The sequence below is a fragment of the Aspergillus luchuensis genome, chromosome 1, assembly GCF_016861625.1.
Source record: "Aspergillus luchuensis IFO 4308 DNA, chromosome 1, nearly complete sequence".
NCBI classification, from domain to species: domain Eukaryota; kingdom Fungi; phylum Ascomycota; class Eurotiomycetes; order Eurotiales; family Aspergillaceae; genus Aspergillus; species Aspergillus luchuensis.
The window spans coordinates 4,503,380-4,530,887 of NC_054849.1; the positions used below are offsets into that span (position 1 = coordinate 4,503,380).

Here is a 27,508-nt window from a genome sequence, read left to right on the forward strand (position 1 = left end):
GAAATCCACGGAGGAATTAACTTTTGGTGGAGTGGGGCAGGGTCTGCTTCGAGACTAGCGCACTAGTAGGGGTCCCGGGGCAGATCAGGGATTCGTCCATTGAAAGCTTCCCAATTCAGAAAGAACGACGGATCCTGCATGGAAAGTTCTCCCGTACCGTGATGGTAAATACCGCTTTTTACTTTACCTTTCGCTGCGGTCGGTCCGAGGGCCCTTATCAGGCAGGGTCAGTCACTACTGGGGGTGGGAGAGGTGACCCTGAGATACCGAACAGATCATCGGGCCAACAACATGCCAGATGTGGTCAGAGGGCATCCCATTCAGCTGGGCCATCTCAAGTTACTCGGATAGCTAATCTAAACAAAGGGGTAGAAAACCCCCGTGATGTCTCTCCGTCTGCGTGAGGGGGGAAAGAGGGGGACAGACAACGTTCTCGAAAGGTTCTCGTGCTGCTGCTGCTGCTGTTGCTGCTGTTACTGGAAACCGAATACGCCGTATGAGGCCGTGCATTACCAGAAAAGTGAAATTACCTGACGGGTGGGCTACGAGGTCCCACCGGAACCGCATTCGCATTGAACCGTTCCTTCCACAACGAGGAGAGAGAGAGAAAGTGAAGAGCGCCGACTTTCTAGGCAAGTACTAGAGGCTATATAGTATATGACTTCTCCTATTCCTCCTCCCCAATTTGGGTGACTTCCTTCCTCATTGTACTCGTGGCACAATCCCGGGCTCGTTCTATCGTTACTCGACATCTCTTCCCCGGCTGTCTATTTCTTCTTCCTCTGCTCTCTTCACTCTTTCTTCTGCCCAGTACTCCTCATCCTTTTTTTCTATCCATCTCTCCCTCGGCGGTGATACGGCGATAAGAATACTTACCTCCCGAATTTCCCGCGGTCCCTCATTATCGGCGCAACTTTTGATTGGATTCCACTTGCATAGTCCTTGGATTCCCCATCATTCAATTCTATCGCCGTCTTTATATAGAAACCGGTATCTTTATCCTTCACTGCGGTAAAGAAAAAGGCCAAGACTGAATTTTGGTACGCCCTAACTGTCCTTTGCCACTCAGGCACAGCCCAACATCAGAGCCAGTGAATTTTGTGCCTTAATTACTATTAATAAACTAACGGTTTCCCTCTGCAGTGTTGTCTTGCACGTCTCCAGACCAATCTCTAGTGTCTAGCTATACAAGCATCTACTTCCTAGCTCTCAGGTCTTTCACTGAACCCTGTCCGCCACAATGGTGCGGTACACTTCTTCCATTCTTTTGGCCTCGTTGGCCGCCACTTCCGTCTGGGCTGCCTCGTCCCCTCCTTCATGCAGTACCAGCTCTCAGTGCCCCGAAGAGTATCCTTGCTGCTCTCGTGCGTTGGTCCTTTTTCAAATCTAGCCCTATGTGGTATTACCTCATCCGCTAATGCTCGTTTAGAATATGGACAGTGCGGTACTGGTGCTTACTGCTTGGGTGGTTGCGACCCCATTTCGTCATACTCTCTAGACTCTTGCGTTGGTGAGCCCGTGTGTCAGAGCAAGACCTACAAGTGGGACTCTCTCGATAGTGCCGCGCTGAACACCAAATACCTCGGAAATGCGTCCGAATACGACTGGGTCTACAGCGGCTACCCCAAGTTGGACGATGGAAATCTTCTCCTCACTATGCCCAAGAACACCGTTGGTACCCTCTTTGCGAACAACCACTACGTCTGGTATGGCAAGATTTCCGGCAAAGTCAAGAGCAGCCGTGGTGCCGGTGTCGTCACGGCTTTCATCCTGCTTTCGGACGTCAAGGACGAGATCGACTTTGAGTGGATTGGTGCGGATCTGGCGAATGTCCAGACCAACTATTACTGGCAGGGTGTTCTGAACTGTAAGCCTAACATCGTACCGGATGCAATTCCCAAAACTTGCTGCTAACGTGCCTTGTGCAGACAACAACGGCGATAAGGATGCCGTCAACGGAAGTGATACCTTCGATGATTGGCATGAGTATGAGATCGACTGGAAGGAAGATGCGATTACCTGGTCTGTGGATGGTCAGGTTAAGCGGACTCTCACCAAGGAATCGACCTGGAACGAAACTGCCAAGCGCTACCAATACCCCCAGTCCCCATCCAGAATGCAGCTTTCCCTGTGGCCCGCCGGCCAAGCCAGCAATGCACCCGGAACCATTGAGTGGGCTGGTGGCGAAATCGATTGGGACAGCCAGGACATCAAAGACAAGGGTTACTACTATGCCACGTTCAGCGACATCACCGTTGAGTGCTACGATGCCCCGAATGGCACTGTTTCGAACGGAAACAAGTCGTACATGTTCACCAACAAGGACGGGCTACAGCAATCGGTTCAGATCACCAACAATGACACCGTGCTTGCCTCTTTTGGCGCCACTGGTCTCGACATGGATCTCGGTGCCAGCGACTCCAGCAGTTCTGGAACTAACGGCACGGTTCCCGAGAACCAGGGAGGTTCAGGAAACGTCCCAGGCAGCAGCAGCAGCAGCAGCAGCACCACTAGTGGCAGCTCAAGTACCTCTTCTGGATTCAGCCAGGGCAGTAGCACCGACACGAGCGGTGCCCCCTCCCAGAATGAGCGAGTCATGAGAGGCTCATTCTTTGCTGCCTTGGTCGCAGTTGTCGTTCTGGTCGCTCTCTAAGGAGACTCGACAAGCAACCATCATCTTCACTTCTTGGATATTCTTATTCACATAGCTCGATTCTCGGTGCATGCCCCTCCTTTACGACTTGTGTTATCATTCTTAATCCTCTTTACTGTTCTATACCTGGCGCTCCGAACGCCCGTCTTTGATCGGATCTTGTACTTTATGTTTTTTGCCCCCATTGGATGTCTTTATGGTTCTTATGACTGCGCCTGGGTGGTTGCGTTTTTACTCTGTCATGGACATGACTTGACTACACATACTAATACCCCTTTTCCGCTGGGTAATCAGGTGCCCGGTAGTTGGACGTGATTATTTTTCTCTTCCTGGTCTGGTGTTTGCATGGTAGATTACTGAATACCAATGGGTTTGTTTGGTCTGACAGACAAGCGAATACCGAAATAGGACTAATGTACACCACTTTATTTTACCGGATGATACCGAAGAAGAAGTTGCAACGTACAAGTAGCTGCAGGAGAGTCTGCAACTTTCGCGGGCGATACACCCTCTCCGTCGGAAACCCCAACCCTCTTCCCCATCAAGACAGTAAAAAAGGCTTTACAATATACAAATACGCACTCTCAATATCACCAACCCTACCGCTACTAATTGCCCGCTCATCCTGAGCAACTTATCACCCACCAACCAACTACGAATCACGTTGATATAATTAAATCAGACCTAATATACTACTGAACCAGGATAAAACACAATAGAAATGTAGCATCTACATCGGAATAATCCACCCTACCTCCGATGTAAACACTATGTCTTCTCGCTGCTGCGGAGTTAGCCATAGGAGATAATGCTGTATCAACTGATTTTCGTACCAATTATTGCGGAGGGAGAGAGAGCTACGGATTGCTTTTTTGGGATGCCGGTGGGGGGAGAACACTGCTGCAGGCGGGGGCGGGGGGGGAAGGTCCACGGATATGATGCTTTGATAATTTACTAAGTATGATACTATTGGGGAAGTAATGAGACAGTACCATGGATACTTCGATGGTTATACATATGTTATGCATTATACCGGGTTTCGCTATCGGAGTGATGAATGTGATATATTAAAGGCTAAGTAAGGGAAAAAAGCATTCTGATAATTTCATATAAAATTGATTTGTGGTTGTTGTTAACGCCAGACACCCTCACCGAAAGTATTATGCAACAATGATTAAGTTTAAATCATCAATTGTCAAAAGTTGTTGTTGTATGAATGGCAAGATGGATAATTTCATGGATTAACGATTTAGACGTTATAGAAAATAATCGTGACAAAGTGTATAGGCTTCAGTGGCTCTCGCCACAGCTGCAACCGCGCTCGGAGAGTCCGCGCTTGCGGAACTCGCCGTGGTATGTGTCTAAGCCTTCGGTTCGGACATCCTCGCCTAGAGGGTCGCCGAGCCAGCCAAAGGGGCTATCTTCGGAAGACATGGTCCAGTAGTCGGAGGAGAGGAGCTTCTTGGTCGTGCTCTCGAGGTCCAGGTCTAGGAAGTCAGCCAGGAAGTCGCCGACTTCGGTGTTCTCGTGGTTGCCCGCCAGGGGAAACGCGAGTTTTCCGGAGGCGTAGATGTTGACATCGACACCTGGATTGAGATTAGTACGTGATCGAAGGGGTTTAATATAGCTGGTGGTATCATACCGGAATGTCCGTGGGTTGACCACCCGATTTGAGCCCTGCGGCTGACAATATCCGCAAAGACGTACTGGGGGTCATATGGGTAATTGGGATCGAGAACGGCGTTGATCTCCTCGTCCGTGACATCTGTGATGCCAAGATCGTTCTCAATGATGCTGCGGACGAACTTGTGCTGCTTATCTTCGTCTGTTTCGGTGGCGAGATAGTTCACTAGCTTCTTGTTGGCATATTCCGAAGAGTGACTGGCATTGGCGAGGACACCGGGAAGCCATTTGTAGTCGGGGTATTCAGGCTGTAGCTGACGTGCGACGGACAAGCCTCCAGTTTCATGGTCGGAGGTGCTCACGACCACTCCCGGAGTCGAGTCCTGCTCTAGGAACTCCAGCACGGCAGCAAAGGCCTTGTCGTATGCCAAGACTTCATTGACTTGTGCAGCTGGGTCGTTTCCATGGCCAGCATGGTCGATGCGCGAGCCCTCAATCATGAGGAAGAATCCTTGCTCACTGTCGGCGGTGGCCTGACTGAGAATCGTCAAGGCGGTGCGAGCCATCTCCTCAAGAGAGGGGTACACGTCATTCTGGCTGCGGCGGTCGATCTCAAAGGGGATGTCTTTCTCCGCAAAGAGCCCCAGTAGTGGCAGCTTGCCTTCAGTACCTCCATTGAGAGAGTCGAATCCGGCTCGATCATCCATGTAATGGTATCCACCCTCCTTCGCCAGCTCCACAAGGTCACGGTCATCACCCCGACAGCTTCCATCGGTCGAGTTGGGCAGGAAGTGACACCGACCTCCACCCATGATAAGATCCACCACCCGGCCCAGCGGGTGCTCCCCAATCTCCTGTTCCGCAATTCGGTCTTCGTACTGTCGGAGATTCACATGTGAAGCAAAGCAAGCTGGTGTCGCATCGGTGATACGAGTCGTCACTACCAGCCCCGTCTTGTAACCAGCCAAGGAGGCAGCCTCGAGGACGGTGCCACACGGCGAGTGGTCAGGAAGCACGGAGATGGCGCCGTTGTAGCTCTTATGACCACACGAGAATGCCGTCGCACCGGCCGCGGAATCCGTCACAAGGCTGGAGCTAGATCGAGTACGGGAGGTACCGACAAAGTGCTTGTCCAGAACAAGGACATCGTCAGCGGGGAGTCCTTGTGTGAGTTGTTTGTAGCTCCTGGTCATGGACAGACTAGCGGGGCCCATGCCGTCGGACACCATGAAGATAAGGTTCCGTTTGCCAGCGGGCTTCGTCCAGGGATCTTTCGAGCGATCTGGACCTCGACTGGATTCATGTTGGTAAACGACGGAGAGGACGATGACAGCTACTGTAGCAATGAGGGCCCAGGTGAAGAGACCGAGCTCTTTCCAGAAGCTCCATCTGCGGCGTCGGTCACGGTCGGTGCGGATCCCGGTTAGCAGGGCGTCCTCCTCCTCGGCATTCCGAATGGAGGAATGGTCGGACGAGGGGCGCTGGGCCAAGAGAGGCTCTTCACGCGCCATAGTGTTGTGAGAGGCCCTCTAAGAATGAATGGAGGAAGAATCAGATGAATGGAGAAGGATAGTACATGGGGAGGAGAGATGGGAGGTTGGACAGAAGGAGGTGAGCAACAGGCGGGAAGATCGTCCGGGGTTGCACTTGTTGGCCTGAGCTAACCCCCGATTAGTCCAGGCCACTATCTTGCTGTTTCGGGTATCGCGCCGCCCGGGGATCGCCGTCGACGTCATGTGGATTCTGACACTAGTGATACTATACAGCACTAGGCCATAATCACTAGGCTAATATGACAGTAAATCTCATTATCTATTATACATACATACAAGAGTGGATGGGACATTCTAAAAGGGAGAGAACTCCCTCAAGAGAACAACAACATTCACAACGGTAGCCCCCAATATCACAGCGAGCCACCGGGTAGCCCCCGAGTATTCAGGGTCCAACAACCCCTAATATAACCGCTCAGACACAAGTTCAGAAACAGCTCTACCTCCCCTTCCAACCGATCGGGATCATAGCAGCAGCAATCTCCGACACACCTCGCTCCGTAGCCAGCAAATTGAACTGCGCAGCAGCATTCCTCGTGTCCAAGACTTCCACCCGAACTCCCAGAGAATTGATATGTCTCTTGGTCTCCGGCGACAGAGGAAACACAGTCTCTCCCATACCAATAATCAACATATCTAGACACCATCAAGAGACACAGATTAGTCACAGATTCTCAAAAACATAGGCCATCACACAACCACCCCCCGTAGCCAAGAGAAGAAACAAAAGCAAAAACATACCCGGACGAGGCCAAACGAGATCCAAAATTCCCCACGCATGTTCCGGAACCTCAAACTGGCCTTTCTGATTGACCATACTGTTCTTCCCTGCTTCAGCACCCTGCCACGGCCGCCAGACAAAGGCTTCTCCGCCAACAAGGAACACTCCGTTCCCGCCGGTGATCTTGACGCCATTATCCAGATGAAATCCCGTATCAAGAGTAGCGTCGATAGCGGTCGTCGGGGCGGGGATATTGCCTAGCACGTTGAGTGCACCAAAGTCCGTCTGGGTGTCTTCCTTGGACGGCGGGCCGCGGTCTCGGCTGGAGGGCTTTGCGCTGTGAGCGCGAGGGATCATCCGGGTCGGACGAGCATCGTTGCTGTTGTAGCGGCTGAACGTGAGGGGGGAGGAAGTAATCCGAGCGAGAGGGGAGATGGAGCGAGATGCGAGTTGGGTGCAGATTGCGCTGGCGCCGCAGTTGGGGGAGATTGAGGTGCGCAAGGCGCGGAGGAGTTGGGGAGACGGAGGGTGCATTGTTAGGCGTTTGGTGTTGTGTAATTCTGCAAAGATCTCTATATTCTTCTAAGTGAGTATACAGTATCGAGAAGACTGTAGAGTATTCCGACCCTGTGAGGTTCTCGAGGCGAGTCGAAGAAGTTGGCAGTATCCGTTGTCTGAAGAAATGAAGAGCGGAGCAGCCGACTTTGGGAAATCGAGAATCCGGAGGTTGCCTGCCTCAGGCAATGTAACCCCGGCCTGGCGGCAATTGGCCAATGGAACGCCCGCAAATAGTAAACGTTCTTCGCAGCAATATACAAGGTTCTATCATACTACAAGGTTCAACGAAGATACACAAAAGAATCTTATGAAATTAAATACTAAAGGATGCTATCGATCAGTATCGTAGATGTCGTGTGTCAAATGCAACTAGTCTAATAAATTTTATTCACGGTTCCAACCATTTTGTACGTCCCTTACCGAAACAGAAAAAGGGGGCGAGGTTGATGTTCGATATAAAATGACAAGTGAACAATGTGTCATGTAGTCGTGAGTGGCTTGGGATGCAATTGCCCCTAAAGGAGCATTTACAAGGGGGAGATAGTCCCGGGCGATTCTGTCAAACCCAATAAAATACTATATCTCCCACCCCGTCCTTCACAAACGTTCAACGCGGGTGCAGAGGCGTCTCCGTCTGGAGTTGGCTAGCTATACCTACCGAGTGCTCACCGAGCTGTCTCCTGTCCTTTGCGGCCATCGTCACCGGGCTTGTTGGCCGGCTTCCGGTCCTCGTCGGACTGACTGGAGCTATCATCGGCGGCACCCGATGTAGATGCGCTACGCAAGCGTTGGGCGCGATCTTGAAGCACTTGGGCTTCCGCGGCGGCCCTCTGGGCACGAATCTGTTTACGCCACATGCTGGCATACCGGCCTTTCATTGCCAGCAATTGATCGTGAGTGCCACTTTCAGCCACTCGGCCTTCGTGCAAGACTACTATTCGGTCCGCCGTAGTAATGGTACTCAGTCGATGAGCAATGACAAGCATCGTCCGCCCACGGGAAAGGCTTGACAGCGCGCCCTGGATGTGCTCCTCGGTTTCTGTGTCCAGCGCAGCAGTCGCTTCATCCAGAAGAATAATTCGCGGGTTCTTGAGAATGGTCCGAGCAATGGCAACCCGCTGCTTCTCTCCGCCGCTGAGTCGGAGACCGCGCTCACCGACCTTAGTATTATATCCATCGGGGAAGGACATGATCTTGTCGTGGATGCTGGCAGCACGGCAAGCTTCATAGACCTCCTCATCCGTCGCGTTCTGATTGGCATACTTCAAGTTGTACATCAATGTCTCGTTGAAGAGCACCGTGTCCTGTGGCACAACTCCGATGTGCTTGCGGAGCGAATCAATTTTGATACTTTCCACGTCGTGCCCATCTACACGAATACGGCCCCTCGTCGCGTTATAGAACCGGAAGAGTAGACGGAAAACAGTAGATTTTCCTCCGCCTGACTCACCCACCAGAGCTGTGGTTGTCCCAGGCTCGCAGCGGAACGTCAACCCATTCAAGGCTGGTTTCCGGGTGTCATATGAGAACTCGACATTTTCGAACATGATATCACCCTTGCAGACTGGCAGGGGCCGGGCGCTGGGTCGATCGACCACGGTGGGCTGTTCCCTGAACAGTTCCAACAGCCGCTCTGAGTTGATCATGGCTGACTGGATGGAACGGTAGAAGGTACCAAAGAAGTTCAAGGGCCCTTGCAATTGGGCCATGTATGTGAGGAGTGAAACAAACTGACCAACATCCCGCTGTCCTAACGATACCTGATAAGCCGCGATAAAGCATGCAATCAGCAAACCTAGCATGAAAACGGTGTTCTGCGATGTATTCAGCAGATTGAGAGAGAAGAGAACGTGGTATTCGGCCTTCTGGAAGTCAGACACAGCATTTCTGTATCTGCCAAACTCATAGTCCTCCGCATTGAAGTATTTCACGGTTTCATAGGATACCATAGAATCGTTCCTAGACATACTATAAGCTTTGCACAAGATTAATTATTAACCAGTAATATTGAGTACTTACTTAACGGCGTCTTCTTGCCGGGACTTGTTGACCATCTCCCTGCGGATTTCCGCTCGCCATTGTGCCATCCGCACGGTGACGTAGAGGTAGCAGAAAGTGACGATAGTCACCACGAGCGCATAATAAGCGTCTAGGAAGACAAGGAAGAAGACGATCGCAACACAGAGGTCAACCAACATAGGGACGACCTGAAAGGTGACTTGTTCGAGGAATGTGTTGATCGAACTACCTTTGCTCAAGGCAGATAGCACCTCACCCGTCTTTTTCCCAAGGTGGAAATCGAGACTCAGGCCATGTACGTGCTCGAAAGCCGCAGTTGAGAGCTCCATGTAGGAGTACTGGCTCACAGGTATCCATAGATTAGACCGCAAAGAACCGATGAGACCCTGGTTGCCCTGCAACCACCGGTAGAGAATGTAGAGGCAAATGTTGAACCACGGAACTCGAAATTCGCCATCTTGTTTGGAGAGCATGTTGGTGATGACACCTGCCTGGTAAGGAACCAGCACATTGACGATCCGTTGCAGTACGATTAGCAAGAAGCAGATGACCACTACTATCTGCAACCGACGAGATTTTGATGGCCATAGGTATGGGAAGAATAGTGAGTAACCGCTAAGATACTCCCACCAACTAGTCGACGGAACAGTAGTCGGGCGAACCCACGGGTCGGCGGGCTTGGAAGCCTGCGCGTGACCATTCGTTGAGCCGTAGGCATTCCCATTTTCTGCGTGGTGGCCGTTTAGTAAACCCGTGGTCTCATTGACCCCATTGACTTGACCGTGAGCCCTTTTGGAGTTAAAGTTGATCGTATTGAACATGTAGGACATGACCATAGCCATGAGGAACAGTACCCGGACACAGTTCAGAACTACCTCCGTTAACTCCCACGGCGTTATGCCTTGTCTCAGACGACCACCAAGAGGGTTCCCAACCACAGGTTCGCGGTGTACGTCGGAATAGATGGAGAGGGAGGTGCCTAGGATACCCAGTTCAATCGGAATCGCCACTAGCCATGGAATAAATTGAGCGAAGGTTGGAGAGGGGTTTGTATCCAACAAAGAGACGAGTATGATCGCGTAGTCGAAGAATGAGCCCACGACATAGATCTAGTATCATTAGCGACTGCGTCCCTCCCGTATCTTGAGGTTCCAACCCAAGCTTGGGTCAGAACTGAAAGCTTGAGGCAAGGCAGAGAGGACTTACCACCACTGATTGGCCACACCACCAGTGTTCCGATCTTGCAATCATCACATGGGCCACATTAAGGGCACCGTCCGCGGCGATTGTCAGAAGTACGCCGACAGACAACCACTTGAACAACAGTTTTGTGCGTTCTGAGAACTTTTGTGGCGCCTTGATCACGGTCATTGTACTCCGGGACCGTTTGGGGAGTGGTCGCCCACCGGGGCCGGTATGTACGGCATTGGCGTTTTTGTTCGCATTTCTAGCCGTAACAATGGAGCTCGCAATGAAGGAGGCGACAAATATGAGGAGCAGAATAATGGGCGATGCGATGCGCAAATACGCCACCATATCGCGAGTTGCGTGTTGGTAACCCATGATGTGCAGTCCTCCCAATTGGCCGATATAGAATCAGAAGACCATTTAAGGTATTTCCATGACCTAGCGACCACCTTCCTCTTCTATATTGACGCCGAAGACCGCAAGATGCGACAGGTCCACACTCGTGAGATGCCGGGGATATATTGAAATAGGATGATAGGAGGCGAAAGCTGCTCCGAAATTTTTGGCGATCGAAGGAGCCAAAAGTTGTAATGGACTGGGGGTGGATCGACAAACACGTGGGAAGAGTAGCCTCTTTTTCGATCTTCTATTAAGCTTAGGAATGGGGGAGAAATGTCTCTCTCTTAACCAAAAACGACAGACGGAATAAGAAAAGAGGAAAAAAGAAAATAAAAATGTCTCGTAGAAAAGAAAAGGGCAATGGAAGAGTAGGGGGAGAAAATAAAAAAAAAAAGTTTTGTTCAATAAGTACAGGAGAAGAATACAGATAGGCTAATCCCGAAACTATAAGAGAGGAGTGAAAAGAAACAAGATCCGGGAAAGACTTGCACCAGGGAAGATGATATCAAGCAGGGAAAACAAAGAAGCCCCAGCAGGGAGGGGGGAGGCCAGCGGAAGAGAGGGAAGGAGGAGGGAAAGACGGAAGAAAGAAAAGAGCAAGTAGGGAAAGACAGGAAGAGAAGATAGCAAGAGGCAACACGCGAGAGGAAAGGATCGTTGGAGGATACAAATAGTAACTGGACGGTCGAGGAAGAATGACGGTGTGGATGCGAAAGCAGCAGTCGAGAACCCAGACTAGCCGGACCCAAAGCTACTCCAAGCTTGGTTGGCTTCGGAAGGCGAAAAATAGGAATCGGATCCAGCTGAACCAGAGTAGGGGGATCAAATCAAATAAAATAAATTTATTTTATTTATTTAGTTTATATGAAGAAGAAGGATTGTAATAAAAACAAATGATTAATTTAAATCATAAGAACGGTCAGTCGCTCTTCTTTGCTTTCCTTTTCTCTTTCAACGGTCGGTTTGCTTTGCTTTGCTTTTTTTTTATTCCATTTATTCCATTTTATCTCATTTCCTTTATTTTTTGGGGTGAAATTCTTCGAGGATGATCAGATGCAAAATCGGAGGATTTTATTATATGCCTCTTGCATTTTCTTTTTCGTCATTTTCGTCCTTTTCTTTTCTTTTATTTTTTTTCCCTCTTCCCCCCCCCCCATATTCCTTTGCATGCTGTTCCTCCCCACCATTGCTTAAATGTTACGTGTCGAGGAGCAAGGTGTGGCTAAAACAGCCCAAAGTAGACAAAAAAATAAAAAATTAAATGGGGTGTTTATTTTTTGTCTTTTTCTCAAAAGGCGGAGAAAAGGACGGTGTGCTGGAATGAATGATCAAACTACAGTGTTGTACGTAGCTGTTTGTCAGTTCCAGTAAGTAGGAAGTAAGTACCTGCTGAGCGCTTGTTCATGGCCATTTTCTCGGGTCGGGGTGGATTTGACCAAATGATTCGTGCCCAATGGGAACAGGGGTTGGAATGAAGGTTCGAGACTTGGAGGAAAGGAGGACAATTCGGCCGCCGACGGTCACGAACCCTCAAGAAGCATTTAGGAAAGAATGGAAGCCTGAGTAAATGACTGACTTACTTCTAGCAGCTATACTAACTGTGGGGTACAAGAAACCAACTCCTGGGGCTTGACTATATGATTCGAGCGAGACATACCTGTTGCATACATACATGATCATACTGCTACTTACACACAGCTACTACTGCTACCACTGCGTACTGCGATAAAGTTACTATGTACATACTACCACCAGCTACAGGTACATACTCGGTACAGTAGCTGCGAGCCAACCTGTGAGTGGAAGGGTAGAGATCGTTGTGTAACCCTCGATATAAGAGAAAGAAGAAAGAGAAATTGACGATCTTTTCAGGGCTCAGATGTAAGCACTTACTGTAAACTAAAGTGAAAAAAAAAAAAGAAAAAAAATACAAAGTACAAAGGGAAAAAGGCCAACAGGAGGGGGGAAAACTCAGGGCGTAAGGATAGTGTGGTCGTGACAGATCTCGATGGAGGAGGGCGAGGCGCAGATCGATGCGAGAGGTAACCCGCAGCGGACGAATGATGGAAGGCCTGGCCTGCAACAGCAAATAGCCGTCCGGGGATTCCCTGGAAAGCTGTTTGCTGGGATGCCTGAGCAGCTCCTTGAATGGCTGCTGCTGGCCTGCTGAGACTGAGAGATGTGAGAGACAGAAGGACACATCACTCCTGCTGGCCCCTTCCCACGATCTTACCGGTCCCCCTTGGTTAGTATATATGAACATGGATCACTTTTGATTGATCGAGTCTTTAGAAATCATGCAGGAGGGATGATCTTTGGGTGCTGTAGGTGGCTGACAGCTTCAGGGACGGTAATGAGAAGGAAATGTGGTCCGGTCGCTTTCTTCATGGTGGGCGAGAATTCCATCCGATTTACCCTGGAAGGTAAAGTATACAGCAGTCACTAGAAGTCTTGGACCGTTTAATTTGGAGAACAGGGCGGAGAATTTCTTGCTTCAAGGGCAACGCAACGCAACACCATGATCATGGTGTCCGTTATTATCACCCGACCAAAAAAAATCCCCCTCTCCTCCGCTGTATGACCCAGCAGTCGGTCGCTACAATGCGGGGAGGGCTGGAACCGATCATGTTCTTCAAGTTGAGGATGCATCGCCATTGCCATTTCGACGAGTCATTCCTGGTACTAGTCTTTTAGCTTGTCCCACCCAGCAAGTCCCGAGTGTCCGGATGATCTAAAACCGCGCCTGGAATGTACGGCCCTGGATGCGCCTCTCCCCTCCACCCTCCCTTTAAGTAAAAAAAAAGTGAGACATGACATGACTACCACTGCCTATCGGTTTCATGAGGCTTGAGTAACTTATTTCTGTTGTTGCATGGTAGAGCTTCCGATAGGTGGACACTGCAAATTAAGCACGTTGCTGGGGGTTGGTCAAATAACCCTCGACAGCTCTAGCTGTAGTAACCTCTCCCTCCCTCTATCCTTCCTCTCCCTCTCTCTCTCCATGTAACTGTACTGTCAACAAAACAAGTGCCAGAAGCTAACCCAACTTTGTGAGGTTAGCAGTAAGCGTCATTGGAGCCGATCGAACCCATCCACCGTTATGAATTCACACACCGCCTTGAAACCTGCATGCAGGTCGGATTTCCTCCAGCCTTTCCTAATCTGCACCCGTCCATCCTTCCGTTCATCCAGAACAGTTCTCCGAAACCAACCATTCGATTGCTCTTTACCCATGGTAACCACTTGATTAGCGTCAACGCGCCGATAGATAGCTGAATGTTTGTCTGAACGGGCCCCATGCTGTACTTTTGACACTCCCCTACTTGGAGGGGAGGGGCTAGACAAGTCTACTTTTGACTTTGTGAGTTATCAGCTGAACAGATCGAATTTGTAAAATTTGTTTTCTTTTTCTTATTCTATGTTCTTCGCCCTTCTTTCCTGGAATTTGCTGCTTGTCAATTGACTCTGCTCATGGACCTCGCATCTCACTTTCTGATTCTGGGGGGAAGGATGGACGAAATTAGGAACCATGATGGAGAGGATACGGCACGCTAAACCCACTAAGGAGCTGCACATCACGGGGTGTTGCCACGCTGGGGTGGGTTACCTAATAACCCACTAGCGCGTACTCACTAGCTCCGAAACCGGACTAGACTCGATCGGGGAGGAAAGGCCCGGATGGGAAACTGAGGTTCAAGCGGGATTATGGATTGGATCGGGTGTCAAAAAGTAAAGGCGGGAATTGGCACCATTATGGTTATATGGTTATACTACTCATGAATATGATTGTACAGAGGCTTTGGTACAATGAAAGAACTAAGCTTAAGCTGTAGTAGAACTACGATCTGTAGTTACTTGAATCATGAGAGCTTTGATCAACTGAAGCAAGTAAGTATTAGTAACAATTGACCAGGGTACTACAGTACTTAGCTAGCTATGATGCCAAATATATATCACCATGTATATTGTTAGTGGTAACCATCTTCAAGTTCATGTCCATCCCATTAGTGGTATTTGGATTTAATTGCAAGTTTACTACTAGTAGTATAATTTCCACTGCATAGTTTACTTGCATAGTGCAGGCTGCCTGAAATCATCCCCACTCGTTCTTTTTCCGTGAGGGAATTGGAGCTGGAAAGTCACCAGTTCAACCTCATCACAACACAAACCACCACTACCGAACTTCAGCCCATCCACATCCTCACCTCACCCAAACTCCGCCTCCCCCTTTCCTTTTTTTTTTTCTTCTTTTCCCCACCACCACCACCTTCTTCTTCTCCTTTCAGTAATTATCACAGTTTTGTACTTGTCATCGGAACCCATTCGTTTACCAGGATGGAGCCCCGATCTCATTCGGGTTAACGTGTTCTGTGGCTGAGTGATCTCTTGACACACCTCCAGGCTGGCAATCATGTCCGACTTCTCACGATTGCCCGCCCGAGGCAGCTCCTCGCCAGCACCTCCGCCTCCCCCACCACCAGCTCCCGTGCAACAGAGTCACAAATATTCCAACCGCGCGGCCAGTGCTCTGGCAAGATTCGCCCAGCCCTTCTTCTCAGGGTCTCGACCTCCTAGCCCGCACACAGCGGGAAGTCGTGCAGATTTGTCTGCTGGTCCCCGTTCAACAAGGCCCAAGTCATTGTATAGCTCACCTTTGCTCTTCCTCTCTCCCCCCCTTCCCCCTCCCTCTGCTCCCCTCCCTTAGCATACCTACATAAACTACTCTTTATTAGCTACCCACTTTGTTTTCCTTACTACTACCTGACCTCCCCCCCCTACCCGCTTTGTCCCTTGCTTCTTTATTTGGATCCCCTCCAGTTTCATCCGATTCGCCGCCTTTTCACGCGCTTTCTATGCTAGATCATGCACCACTTTCTTCTTGCGAGAACCTTTTCAGACAAAATACTGGGAGGGGAAAATAAGAAAGATAAAAAGAAATTGATCTGTTAACATTTCCACTAGACCTGGAGCATCCCAAACTGTTACGCATAAGACTGGTATTCCTATTGCCGCTCTAGATATCTCCCCGCAGCGGACACATGCAGTCATTGGCGGAAAGGAGATTCTGAAGACCATTCGCGTTTCGCCTGATCATTCTTCCGAGGAATTCAATCTTCGCAATGCTATCATCAGTTATTCATCCACCCACCATGGTGGGAGTGGACTCTCCGCCCGGCATAAAGACCAGCTGACTGTGAGAGATGTCAAGTGGTCACATGGCGAGTATGACCAGATTATTGCCACGGCGGTGGCCAATGGCCGCATCGTGGTGTATGATCTGCGCCGAACTGGCTTGGAATGCTGCCGATTCCAGGGCCACAGCCGCCAGGTCCATCGGTTAGCCTTCAACCCGCACCATGCGTCATGGCTTCTATCAGGGAGTCAGGATTCTTCCATCCGAATGTGGGACTTGCGGACAGCTTCTGCGGAACGTGGCGTCTTGGTGTGTGGGAGCCTGGATCTGTTCCACGGTAACAGTGATGCCGTCCGGGACATCAGGTGGTCGCCAACCGATGGGGTCATGTTCGCAACTGCAACAGACAGCGGTGCGATACAACTGTGGGACTGCCGCAAGTCGAGTGCTCCGTTAATGCGGATTACTGCTCATGACCGCCCGTGCTTCTCGGTAGACTGGCATCCTGACGGGAGGCACATCGTCAGCGGTGGTACAGATAGACAAGTGAAAGTCTGGGATTTCTCTTCCTCTGCCGAACGCCGACAGAAGCCAACTTTCCAGTTTCGAACCCCACAGGCAGTTCTCAACGTCCGATGGCGTCCACCGTCGTGGGCTAGGGAGCCGGAGGGTTCTGGTGATTGGCAGTCATCCCAAGTAGTGACATCTTACGACAAGGAGGACCCGCGAGTTCATCTTTGGGATCTTCGCAGGCCACACATACCGTTCCGCGAATTCGATCGGTATGATGCTCATGCTACTGACCTGCTCTGGCATTCCAAGGACCTGTTATGGACAGTAGGTGAAGCTGGGGCCTTCACTCAAACCGATATTCGATACGCTCCTCAGGTTATCAACCAACGCCCGACATGCTCGGTGGCTTGGAGTCCGAGCGGCGAAGTCCTAGCCTTCGCCCAGAAACGTCCCCAACGTAGTACTCTAGGTCTCAGCACCACTGAGTTCGTGGGCCCTCAACATGAAGAGAACAACAGTGGTGAGGTTTTGAGTCAAAGCCCTGCAGAAGACGTTCTTGATGAGACGTCGTTTGCTTCTATCCGCCATCGGCATAGCAAGTCGAGTAGTGTCCGGCCGTCTAAATCCTTAGGCAGTACCCCGCCTGGTGTGGGCGATCTCATTCCTATTCTTCCATTAGAGAAGGTTTTGTCGAAGATGAAATCCCCCGAGGCACGCCAAATTGGAGCAGTTGGAAGCATTCCGGGCGCTACAATGGATCGAGATACCTTTCAATACTTGGCATCCAATTACTCTTCTCTGCTCGATGGTGCTGATGCTGTTCGCATGGATAAGTTATCATCCATGCTCGAATCACTAGACCACAATGCACAGTGCTCGGAGGACGTTTCTCTACTCAAACTAGCGCAGACTTGGCGCATTATCAAATTTGCTGTCGTCCAAGAGCTCGAGACCAGAGCTCGAGAGCAACGTCGCAACTTAGACAAGGGGCCTCGCACCATGAAGAAGAAATCATCCAAGGAGGGCCCTGTTTCGGAGAAACCACGGGTGGTTGAAGATGGGAGACAGGACAAATTGAAAACCAGGATGTTCAAGGGGGTGGTAGAAAACGAAACATTGAAGCTTCCACTAACAGACTCTGAGAGCGCGTCTAACATGACGACGCCTCTGGCGCAGCCATTGCCTGACTCCCCTCTTGGGTCTTTGGACAGCTCGACTTCGCATATGACATCTTTGAATGACAACACGGAAATGAAGCCTCTTCCACCGTCGGTTCTCAGCTCTAACCAGGGCACCATGACGTCGAACGATTGGTCATCGATGTCAGATATTGTTCCACAGCCAGTCCATCAATTACAGCATCGTCAGTCTGATGCAAGTGAAGATGTCCCTATCCCACCTGACAGTCTGCCCTCCGAGCCAGGGCCTGCCCCGGTGCTTCAAGAAAACGGGGGTGATCAAAGATCTGCACCTCGAGCCATCTCTGGCAGAGCAGATTGGCATCTGGGCGCTTCAAAGGGGACTTCTGACGTAGACGAATACGACCAGAAAATGGAGGACAAGAAAGCAGCTATTCGCGACTATAGAAACTTTCCCAAGAAGGTTCTCTCACTGGAGTCTCCTATGGTGCCTATTAAACCTCCTGGATTCCACCGGCATGAGTCCTCGGAGAGCTTCCCTATGTTCTCAGCCTCAACAGAGAGTTCCCATCCGTCCAAATCAATGGCCACCTCATTATCTTCAGCAGCGAGACTGTATGAGGCTCGCGAGGATGAAGATGTTGACCACGAAGCGGCTACTGCAGAGCCCAGTAACAGCTATGCTGAAGTCAAGGAGTCAGTCCCAAGGGCTACCTCTGTAAATGACAGAGGAACCCAGGAGTGTGAGACAGTGGAAGATATTCCTGATCCAGAGTCTATACACCTTGAGCGACCATCTAGCCCCCCTCCTCTTTTGAAAGACAGTCGGCCCCTCGATGCTTCTGGTCGAGAAGATGAAGATCCAGTGCACACGAACTCGGTAGCAACTGGAGGAACTAGTGAGTTGATCGGCGTGACTGTCCCCGTCAGCCCTGACGTGACAACGAACAAGCCCTGGAGCGTTGAGATGCTTTTCAAAGAAGCAATTCGACACTACCATAGTGGGAGCCATGTGGACATCCAGTCTGCTGCGCACTTACTGCAGAAGCTACGAATCCTTTTCAAGGATTGTGAAAAGATTCTTCCCGATGAGGAGGCAGAATACATATTCAGAGCGTACAACGAGCAGTTGGTGCGCCAGTCAATGTATATTGAAGCTGCCGAGCTTCGACTTTTATGTGTCCCGTCTTACCCAGCAGTCTACGAGTACGCCCAGGGGGACACTTTCATGAACGTGTTTTGTTTCACATGCAAACGTCCTTACGAAAACCCAAAGACCGATAATACGCGTTGTCATCGCTGTAACACTCCTCAGGAGCCATGCGCCATCTGCATGAGCCTTGACCCGCCACCTGAGTGGGTTGCAGAGCTCTCCAATGCATCCGCCCATTCAACTCCAGAGCTGACCTCCGAGGCCGCATCGCACGCACTCTCATCATCACACTCTTCACTGAAAACCGAGCCCATTCCCCAGAGTGAATTACAGCGTCTGGACACTCTTCTCTCCGATCCATCGCAGCACCCTCGACCCAAAGGATCCACTCTCTGGACCTGGTGCCAAGGCTGCGGCCACGGGGGTCACTTGGCTTGCATAAGCACATGGTTAAACGATATCTCCATCAGCGAAGGTGGTTGCGCTACTCCAGGATGCATGCATGATTGCGGCCCTGGCCCGCGTCGCGAACATAACCGCTCCGTCCTGCTAGAGGAGTCAAAGAGGCGTGACACTGCCGGCCGAAAAGCCGGTGTAGGATTCATCAAACGAGACACATGGACGAAAGGAGAAAGCAGAGCCGTCGAAAAAGTTCGCGGCATGCTAGGTGTCGGTGCATCAGCCGGGAGCGCTTCCACAACAGCTACCACCGCAACAAGTGGCGGGCCTAGCGGGGCTTCCACTAGCACAATGTCACCCAAGAAGGTGCGATTGATAACGCCCAGTGAACAGGGTCAACCGCGTCGAAGTGGTCCGCGAACTAGTCTTGGAGGCATGAGTGGGCTTAGCGGCTAAGTCAAGGCACGCACCCTTTGGTTCTCCCTATCTTTGTGTTTATTGCAAGGGATCCGGACTAATTTTTCTTTTTTTCTTTCTTTCCTTCTCTTTATGTTTGTTGAGCCTGCTATTTTGCGCTTTTGCAGATACCCGATCGTTGTCGATTCTGGCGTCTCCGGGTGAAGTCTAGATTGCGCGGCGCCCTTGGTATGTCTGATAGCGCGTGGTTGATTGATGATGTGGTGGTGTGTGTGTATGTGTGCTACTTGGAATCAATGTGACATACTAGATGCTGTTTCAATGCGAAAATGAAATTTCCTCCACCTTTTTTGTCCATCGAAACTACTCAAGAAACTATTAGGAAAATTCCACATACAGCGAGCGCTTCTTTGTCTCTTTCTCCCCAACAACATGTACAGCAAGCAGGCAATATGTCCAGAAATCATCCCTATATCCATCATACCGGTCACAATATGTAATATCGACCAATCCTCTCCTCTTCTCTCCAAGATTGATCCATCGATCAATCGACTTGGTATGTACAATCATCATCACCCTGAAAGCACTCGAATTTCATTCAAGAACCTCCCATGAGAATGTTGTCTGAAAGAGACAAGCACCGGCCTATCCGCCGTCTGGTAAGAGATAGCTCGAGCACAAAAGAAGCTTAAGAGCTTCAGAACTTCCGCTTCTTCTTCACAGGCGCCTTGCTCTTCGCTTCAAGCTGTCTCTTCAGCTCTTCACGCTTCCTGTCCGCTTTCTCCACTTCTGTTTCTTCTTTCTCCGGCTCCGCGGGTTGATCGTCCAGAGCCGGTGCAGGAGAGGGAGGTCCTGAGGACTGCGTTGCGGTAGCTGCTGGCGACGATGTGGGTTGGTTTTCTCTCTTTCGGCCGCCTATCATACCCAGACCGTGGGACTTGGCCTGTGGTTTGCTCGATGGTTCGGCTTCCGGTGGCGGCGATGATGGTGGGGAGGCTTGTCTTGCTTTGCCCTTGCCGCCTATTACGCCGAGCCCGCGGGGTTTTGTCTGGGGTTTACTGGAGGATTCGGGTATCGGTGATGATGGTGGAGAGGCTTGTTTTTCGGCTTTCTTGCCACCTATCATTCCTATGCCGCGGGGCTTTGTTTGACGGTTTGAGGGCGGCGGTGAGGGTGATGGAGAGGGATGATTGTCGTTGTTGTTGTCGTCGTCTGTATCGGAGGCTGTTTGGTCGCTGTCTGCTTGGGGGGAGGGGACCTTGCGAGTTGGTACCATTTCGTCGACATCTGCTGATGCTGGTGATGTTTGGGGGGATTCTGGTTGCGTTCGTTGCTTTCTGTTGCCTCCAATCGTTGCAAGGCCTCTTGAAGTGAGTTGTGGTGCTCGAGGCCTCGCTGTACTTGGTCCCCCATGTCGATCTTCAAGGTCGTCTTCGCTTTCTGTCGCTGTTCCCACATCTGGCCCCGAAGGGGGTGTTTGGTGGTTTGGCTGAAGTCTGAGTCTCGGAGGGGTCTCTTGTCGCTGAAATTTACTTGTGAATAGACGGCAATGCATTATGTGGGAAAGGTACGTACCTCAAACTCATCATCGTCATCGTCATCCTCAAAATCATCTTCAGTCTCCAAACCTCCGTCCGTAGTGTCCATATTTGTCGAGTCCTCTGGAGTCCTGGCATCTACGTCTTCGGTGTTATTGTTAGCTGTGGACATTTTTCTCCACCATCCATCTGACGGTGCCGTTAGATCCTCGAGTAGCAGAAGATTATCATCAATATTGGAATCTTCTGTTTCTTCCAGGATGGAGGACGCAAATCCAGTCTCGGCTGTTATCGCGTTGTTCTCATCGAGCCAGGATTCCTCATCAAAAGGCCTCGCTCCAGTGATATACTTGGCAGCCTGTGATTGCGCTGAACCTTTGTGGCTGGTCCTGAGTCCGGGGATACTAGGGAAGATAGTGCTGAGATCAAACCCGACGGCTTCAAGCTTATCGAATAGCTTTGACAGCAGCCAATCTTTCTTCTTAACCACTTCGATGAGATCCCGCTGGCGCAACTCCAAATAAGCCTCAGACTTGATCAGCGGAATAAGTAGCTGAGTAGTTGAAAAGCGCTGTTTCTCCCTCGCCATATAGAAATTCCATTTCAAAGGCTCAAGTGGGGCCGGTAGGCTTGTTGTGGTGATCAGGTGTAGGGTATCATTCTCCCGTCCGCGCCTTAGCACCGTGCTGGTTCCCGGATCATTGCGTAGGGCCTCCCCTAGTTTCTCCAGAAGAATATTGAACTGATCTATGTCTTGGCTGGGGTCAATTGTCGCATCATCTTCAACAGCTCTTCCCAGAATATGCTGGCGGTTAGGACGCTCGGACCAAATATACGTGAGATCGGTCAGGTACAACTCATATCCATCTCTGAAAAGGGTGTATCTATAAAGGAGAAGTGGCGCAGGCGCGCGATTTGATATGTGCAATTTCTCCCACCGCGCAGACATCTCTCGAGTGTCGCTTGCGGGTGTTTTGATGGGTGGTTCCAGAGTAGTTAGATGGAAAGGTGTGGGAAGCTCCTCCAAGGCTCCCTCCCGCGGTGGATCACATGGAGCCGCTCGGGGCACGTGGCAATTAAGGAAACTTTGCCGGTCGCTATACCTCCCATTCTTGGCGCGCGACCACCCGTTTCTCCAGAAGCTTGGAGGAAACTATGTCAGACCTCACGATTTTGAGTCTCTTCGCATCCGTCTTTGAGATAGTTCACAATTAATTTTGCGTTGCTCATCGATATCTTAGTTCCCTCCGGAAAACAGATTGAAAACGCGCCAAAATGTCATATCGAATGCCCGATCGCACGGGTTCGAAGCGAAGTCGGTCTCGATCGCCCTCCTCTCGCCATTCCCAAAAAGCCCCGCGCAGATATGACGAAACGGATCGGTATCGCGATAGAAGAGACGGAGATGAACGGTCGTCACAAGGCCGACCTCGGAACATGAGGGACCAGGTCCGGCTCAATCAGCTTCAGGAAGACGAGCAAGTGCGTGAATGGGTGGCGCAAGAGGACATTTTCGTTCTCAAGCAGGCAAAGAAGAAGGCAGAGATCAGAGTGAAGGAAGGTCGAGCAAAGCCCATTGACTGGCTCACTGTCACACTACGGGTGATTGATCCAACGAGGAATCCCTTGGACGATGAAATTGCGGACTCGGAGCTCGACGTAGTAGATCCGGATGGTGTATTTGAGGGACTATCCCAGGACCAGCTACTCGATTTGGAAAAGGATATCGACACTTTCTTGAGTCTTGAGAAGAACTCGCAAAATAGGGATTTCTGGAAGGTATGGTTCTTCTGTTAAGCATGCTATTCGGGCTACAGGCTAATTTACTGTCCTTATTGCAGACCATGAAAGTGATTTGTCGAGACCGTCAGAAGACCACCGCCCCCGAAGGACGTGCGCTTAGCTCTGTGGCCGCAGATATAAACAGATTGTTGAGCCCTAAGTCTTACGAACAGCTACAAACACTCGAAATACAGGTCAGGAAAAAGCTGGACTCAAACGAGCCCATCGATACCGACTACTGGGAGGAGCTTCTGCGCAGCCTTACTGTCTGGAAGGCTCGGGCGAAGCTGAAGAAGGTTTACCAAGCTGTTATAGACGAGAGAGTTCGAGGATTGCGGAAACAGCAGTCTGAAGAAGCTGCATCTGTGCAGGCGAAGCTGGCCCCTCTGGCGCCAATTATCCAAGCAGCCTCAGATGCGGTCGATAGCGGAGAATTTCGTGAACTCGACCCTGACCCATTGCTTCAGATCCGACCAGAAGATAAGGTCTTGGAGATAGTGGACGAAGATGCATTCCTTAACCAAGTGGTAGGCTACACTCACTACTGCCCAACGTTGCTGGGACTGACTCTTTGTAGGCCCGCGACCGACAGAAGATTTTGAAGATGGGCTATGTTCCTCTCCGTCAACGGCAGGCAGAAAAGCCATCGGTGCTTCCCATCAATCAAGCAACGACCGCTCCAATCGCCACAGCCTCGACGCGATTTTCCTCGATTCCCAACGAAGACTTCTCGCAGGCAACCAAGGCGCTCTATGAGCGAGAGTTGGCCAAGGGAGTCAGTGAAAACGAGGAGATCTTTACCGGCGAGGAAGCTGTAAGCACAACTTCCCAGCCAGGATGGGCGAGCAAACACCGGCCCCGCAAACCACGCTACTTTAACCGTGTTCAAATGGGTTATGAGTGGAACAAATACAATCAGACTCACTATGACCATGATAATCCGCCACCCAAAGTCGTGCAAGGGTACAAGTTCAATATCTTCTACCCTGATTTGATCGACAAGACAAAAGCACCGACCTACCGCATTGAACGAGAGCATGGACGAAAGCGGGGACAATCCTTTGCAGCGGCTGGGGAGGAGGATACATGTTTGATTCGCTTTATGGCCGGTCCACCGTACGAGGACATTGCCTTTCGGATCGTCGACAAGGAATGGGATTACAGTGCGAAGAGAGAAAGAGGGTTTAAGAGCACATTCGACAAGGTATGTCCAAGAAACAAGCAAATGAGTCAGAAAGAGTCTTACAGGATTGTAGGGAATATTGCAACTACACTTCCAATTCAAACGAGTAAGTACCCTCTGTCGCTCAGGTCATGACATCTGGCATATACTAATAATATTCCCCAGATCTACTACCGGAAGTAATGGTTGTCGCTCGAAGGATTCATGCTGGACCACAATGATGTACAGTGTTGTTGGTTGTTGCGATGGAACTGACGATCTTGAAGGTTCCACCACGCTCGGGATCCGTCGTCGGTCACCGTCCCGCCTACCGCAGAGGTCAACCTTATTGGGCTGGAAACTTTAACCTCCTCCTACGGCATTGGATCCCATCTCGGCCAAGCTAGGATATATCATATTGACATGAAACCAACATTATCGGACGTCGCAGATCAAAGTTTCCACATGTGCGTAGCGGGCCATGCTTATTTGAACTGCATTCCCTCATCTTTCGCACATTGTTCCTTACGACCTCCATTTATCCCGCTCCGTGGAGCTCACCACCTTTCCCAACTTTTCCCAATAGTAGTCTCGACATTGGGCGACTGTCAGCCTGCCGATCCAATGGATCTAAATGCTATGAATCTCTAATTGTATTTCTAAATAGCCTGGTCTGGCTTGATTCGCATTGCCTCCACGGACGAAGGAAAGGCCGCAACCCTGGTGCGGCTTTTCTATAATGTCAAACCATGCCACCCTGCTGCATGTTCCTCACAGGCTTTTGGCTGGTCGGGGAACCGGGAATAGGTTGGAGTATCTGCAGGAAATTACTACTCTTTACTTGGTCCTCTGAATTTCCTCTGAATTTCTCGAGTGCTGATGGCTCTTGCTAGGAAAAGGGCCCAATGGCAAGTCCTCTGGAGTTCTGCACCCGCCCTTTGTTCAGTCGGTCGTGGTTAGCGCAATAATCGCAGGCTCTCTGCAGGTGGCCGCCATTCAGAAAGCTACCCACTCCAACCCCCGTCGGTCCAGTGTTGTAGTAGTCCACCAAAGTACGACCATGACAGCCCCCCTGTAAGCACCAGATTCAATCTCATTTTGGGCCCATTGAGTTCATTGGCCACAGCTGCACAGCTGCACCGCTAGATCGCTGTTCCACAACCTGATGGCGATTCCCGCGGTAGAAACGAAGCTGCTCCGGCCAGAACCTCCTCCAGAGCACATGCTGGGGACAACAGAGAGGCCTTTCTTTTTATTTTCCCTTTTAATTTTGTCTAGTTGTTTTTTTTCCCATTCCCTCTAATCTTTATCAAATTTTATTGTTTTTTTTTTTTTTTTTTTTTTTTTTTCTTTTCCATTTTCATAAATTGTTTTTTCCCCTTTCTTTGATTTCTCTTTCTGATATTGTCATATCCTTTTCTTCCCGGGCCATAATTAGGCAGTTTTCCCGAATTTTGTTGCTTTTGCTGCTTCTGGGGTTCGTCGGGCAAATCTGCCTCCAACATATACATAGAGCCACGGTTGTTTGTCAGGGAAATGCATCGTGCTGGCTGGCTTCGTGCAGCAAGGAAGGAGGAGCAAGAAACAAAAAAAGAAAAGAAAAGGGAGACCATCTCATGAGCTGGCATTTCTTCGGCCGCACAGCTCCCAGTGAACTATAGAGTCTCCTCGTCCTGAGTGGTCACACGTCTTTTTATATTTATTTTCTAGCCAGCCCCTCCTGCTTGACCTCCCCTTCTCACAGGGCTTTCTTCACCTACCTGGCACGTTTTGTGTACCCTCGCTTCCCTCTCTTACTCTTATCCTCCTTGTATTAATCTCCAGGCGCTACCTTGTCAGACCAGAGCTTTTGAAACGGATTCCGGCAAGTTTGATTCTTTGTGAGGACGACATGGATCGTTTCTACCCCCCTCATGGCTTACCCTCGGATTCAATTCCATTTGGCCGTGGGCATGGTGATTTTACCAGACAAACAGAGACCCCTCCCACTTCCGTCTCGGATGGCGTTCGTTTGGACCCTTCTCACCATCGTGATCCCTGTTCGGCAATCGGGAACTGGACGTGTTCCAGCTCTGCAAGCCCTGGAGAGCCGATGTTACTGTCTCCTCAGCACCAATATCCATGGAAGATGGCGCTGCCCCCATCACTTCCAGCTCCAACCTCTCTACCAGAACGAGGGTTGCCTCGTTTACTGCCATCTCATCGTCTTGAGACACCTGCCAGACCATCCTCGTTGGCGGCAGCTGGCGGCTCCAGGACAAGGCAACTTAAGCCCGGCCTACGGCGCCTCGATGACAGCAAAGCAGCATCAGACTGGCTACGTGAGCCAGGATCCATCTCCTCATGCTCGCATGAGTCTACTTCTTCTTATCGCACTTCCTCGGGGATGTCACGGTCAGATGCTTGTGAAACGGCTTGTCCTACAGCGAGCTTGCCACCACCGTCACCGGCAATCTCGGCGTTAGCCTACCCGTTGCTGAAGCTGGAAACGCCGGACTCTCCCGATAGTATTGACGATAAACCTTATTCTAAGCTTATCGAAATGGCCCTCAAGACCAATCCGGAAAAGAAGCTGTCCCTTCAAGGGATATACAACTGGTTTGAACAAAACACAGCAAAGGGGAGAGATCTCAGCTCGAAAGGCTGGCAAAACAGTGTACGGCACAATTTGTCCATGAACGCAGTGAGTCCGCCTGATCTCCACTTCCCCAATCCTTATCCTTGCTTCATAACCTGTTACTGTATACTAAGACACGCTACTATACTATAGGGATTTGAGGCAGTCCGGGAAGAACCGATACCCGGAAAGAAAGCTGTGAATTACTGGCGCCTAACTAATGAAGCCATCAAAAATGGCGTCCAATCCACCACTCGGTACCGCAAGCAGGCGAGTTACAGAAAGGCCTTGGGCTCGGATCCACCGGCGCCTCAACGCCAGCGATCCGGGGCTAAGGGAGGGAAAGCTACTAAAACCAAATCAAAGTTTCGAGGGCGGATGAGCGAGGAAGAGTTGCCCAAAGGCCGATACCATCCCCGGGTGACATCACAACCGCGACCGACGAAGAATTTGTTCACGCATTACAATACCACTGCGGGAACATTGACTGGGATCACCATAATGTCACCCTTCCAAGTCTCCGGACTGACCCCGTCGGCGACTCGCTTATCCAGCGAGCCATTCGATTTGGGAAGCGTTGTTGGCTGCGCAGATCCCGCTCCATGTCCTCCCCTTTTTTGCGACATGGCGGGACCAGGGCCCGACTGTGTAGCGTTGGACTCTGGCTTTCTCGGCTGGGGAGCGGCTGTCCACTCATTTCCCACTGGCTTACTGGGTGGCCCCGGAATCTCCACGGATCTCCAGATGGGAGTATAGCATGAGCTCGGTGCAACAACACTAGATCGATAGAAAGATTTTGGCTGACTTGCATATTTGGGTGTATTGTACGACTTGATTAATAGCCCTGTCTGGCTTGGGTTTGGGGCGATGCATTGTCCCGTATCAGGATTTCGATCTTCCTCTCTTTGATCATTATTATTTTCTTTACGGTTATTACTAT

At 50.5% G+C, this 27,508-nt stretch overlaps 8 protein-coding genes across 8 annotated transcripts; 4 read left to right on the plus strand and 4 right to left on the minus strand.

Annotated features, from left to right (window-relative positions):
* Window positions 1-1,240: 1,240 nt before the first annotated feature.
* Window positions 1,241-2,653, plus strand: utr2 (putative cell wall glucanase (Utr2); the record flags this gene model as incomplete). Its single annotated transcript, XM_041683997.1, has 3 exons — window positions 1,241-1,364; window positions 1,430-1,867; window positions 1,929-2,653. The coding sequence occupies 3 exons, from the start codon at window positions 1,241-1,243 to the stop codon at window positions 2,651-2,653; spliced, it is 1,287 nt and encodes a 428-aa protein (XP_041538225.1).
* Window positions 2,654-3,943: 1,290 nt separating this feature from the next.
* On the minus strand, window positions 3,944-5,787 carry AKAW2_11506A (alkaline phosphatase; the record flags this gene model as incomplete). The annotated part of the gene is made up of 2 exons (XM_041683998.1): window positions 3,944-4,239; window positions 4,296-5,787. The coding sequence occupies 2 exons, from the start codon at window positions 5,785-5,787 to the stop codon at window positions 3,944-3,946; spliced, it is 1,788 nt and encodes a 595-aa protein (XP_041538226.1).
* Window positions 5,788-6,268: 481 nt separating this feature from the next.
* AKAW2_11507A (Mth938-like domain-containing protein) lies at window positions 6,269-7,084 on the minus strand (the record flags this gene model as incomplete). The annotated part of the gene is made up of 2 exons (XM_041683999.1): window positions 6,269-6,465; window positions 6,571-7,084. 2 exons carry the CDS (start codon window positions 7,082-7,084, stop codon window positions 6,269-6,271), a joined length of 711 nt encoding a protein of 236 aa, XP_041538227.1.
* A 689-nt stretch (window positions 7,085-7,773) lies between these two features.
* hmt1 (putative vacuolar ABC heavy metal transporter (Hmt1)) lies at window positions 7,774-10,690 on the minus strand (the record flags this gene model as incomplete). The annotated part of the gene is made up of 3 exons (XM_041684000.1): window positions 7,774-9,067; window positions 9,128-10,236; window positions 10,334-10,690. The coding sequence occupies 3 exons, from the start codon at window positions 10,688-10,690 to the stop codon at window positions 7,774-7,776; spliced, it is 2,760 nt and encodes a 919-aa protein (XP_041538228.1).
* A 4,435-nt stretch (window positions 10,691-15,125) lies between these two features.
* RTC1 (WD repeat protein) lies at window positions 15,126-19,508 on the plus strand (the record flags this gene model as incomplete). Its single annotated transcript, XM_041684001.1, has 2 exons — window positions 15,126-15,355; window positions 15,677-19,508. The coding sequence occupies 2 exons, from the start codon at window positions 15,126-15,128 to the stop codon at window positions 19,506-19,508; spliced, it is 4,062 nt and encodes a 1,353-aa protein (XP_041538229.1).
* Window positions 19,509-20,166: 658 nt separating this feature from the next.
* AKAW2_11510A (uncharacterized protein) lies at window positions 20,167-21,956 on the minus strand (the record flags this gene model as incomplete). The annotated part of the gene is made up of 2 exons (XM_041684003.1): window positions 20,167-20,991; window positions 21,045-21,956. The coding sequence occupies 2 exons, from the start codon at window positions 21,954-21,956 to the stop codon at window positions 20,167-20,169; spliced, it is 1,737 nt and encodes a 578-aa protein (XP_041538230.1).
* A 326-nt stretch (window positions 21,957-22,282) lies between these two features.
* On the plus strand, window positions 22,283-24,155 carry AKAW2_11511S (splicing factor cactin; the record flags this gene model as incomplete). Its single annotated transcript, XM_041684004.1, has 5 exons — window positions 22,283-22,786; window positions 22,849-23,316; window positions 23,367-23,993; window positions 24,046-24,078; window positions 24,138-24,155. The coding sequence occupies 5 exons, from the start codon at window positions 22,283-22,285 to the stop codon at window positions 24,153-24,155; spliced, it is 1,650 nt and encodes a 549-aa protein (XP_041538231.1).
* A 1,888-nt stretch (window positions 24,156-26,043) lies between these two features.
* On the plus strand, window positions 26,044-27,324 carry AKAW2_11512S (forkhead box transcription factor; the record flags this gene model as incomplete). Its single annotated transcript, XM_041684005.1, has 2 exons — window positions 26,044-26,634; window positions 26,722-27,324. 2 exons carry the CDS (start codon window positions 26,044-26,046, stop codon window positions 27,322-27,324), a joined length of 1,194 nt encoding a protein of 397 aa, XP_041538232.1.
* Between the last annotated feature and the right edge of the window lie 184 nt (window positions 27,325-27,508).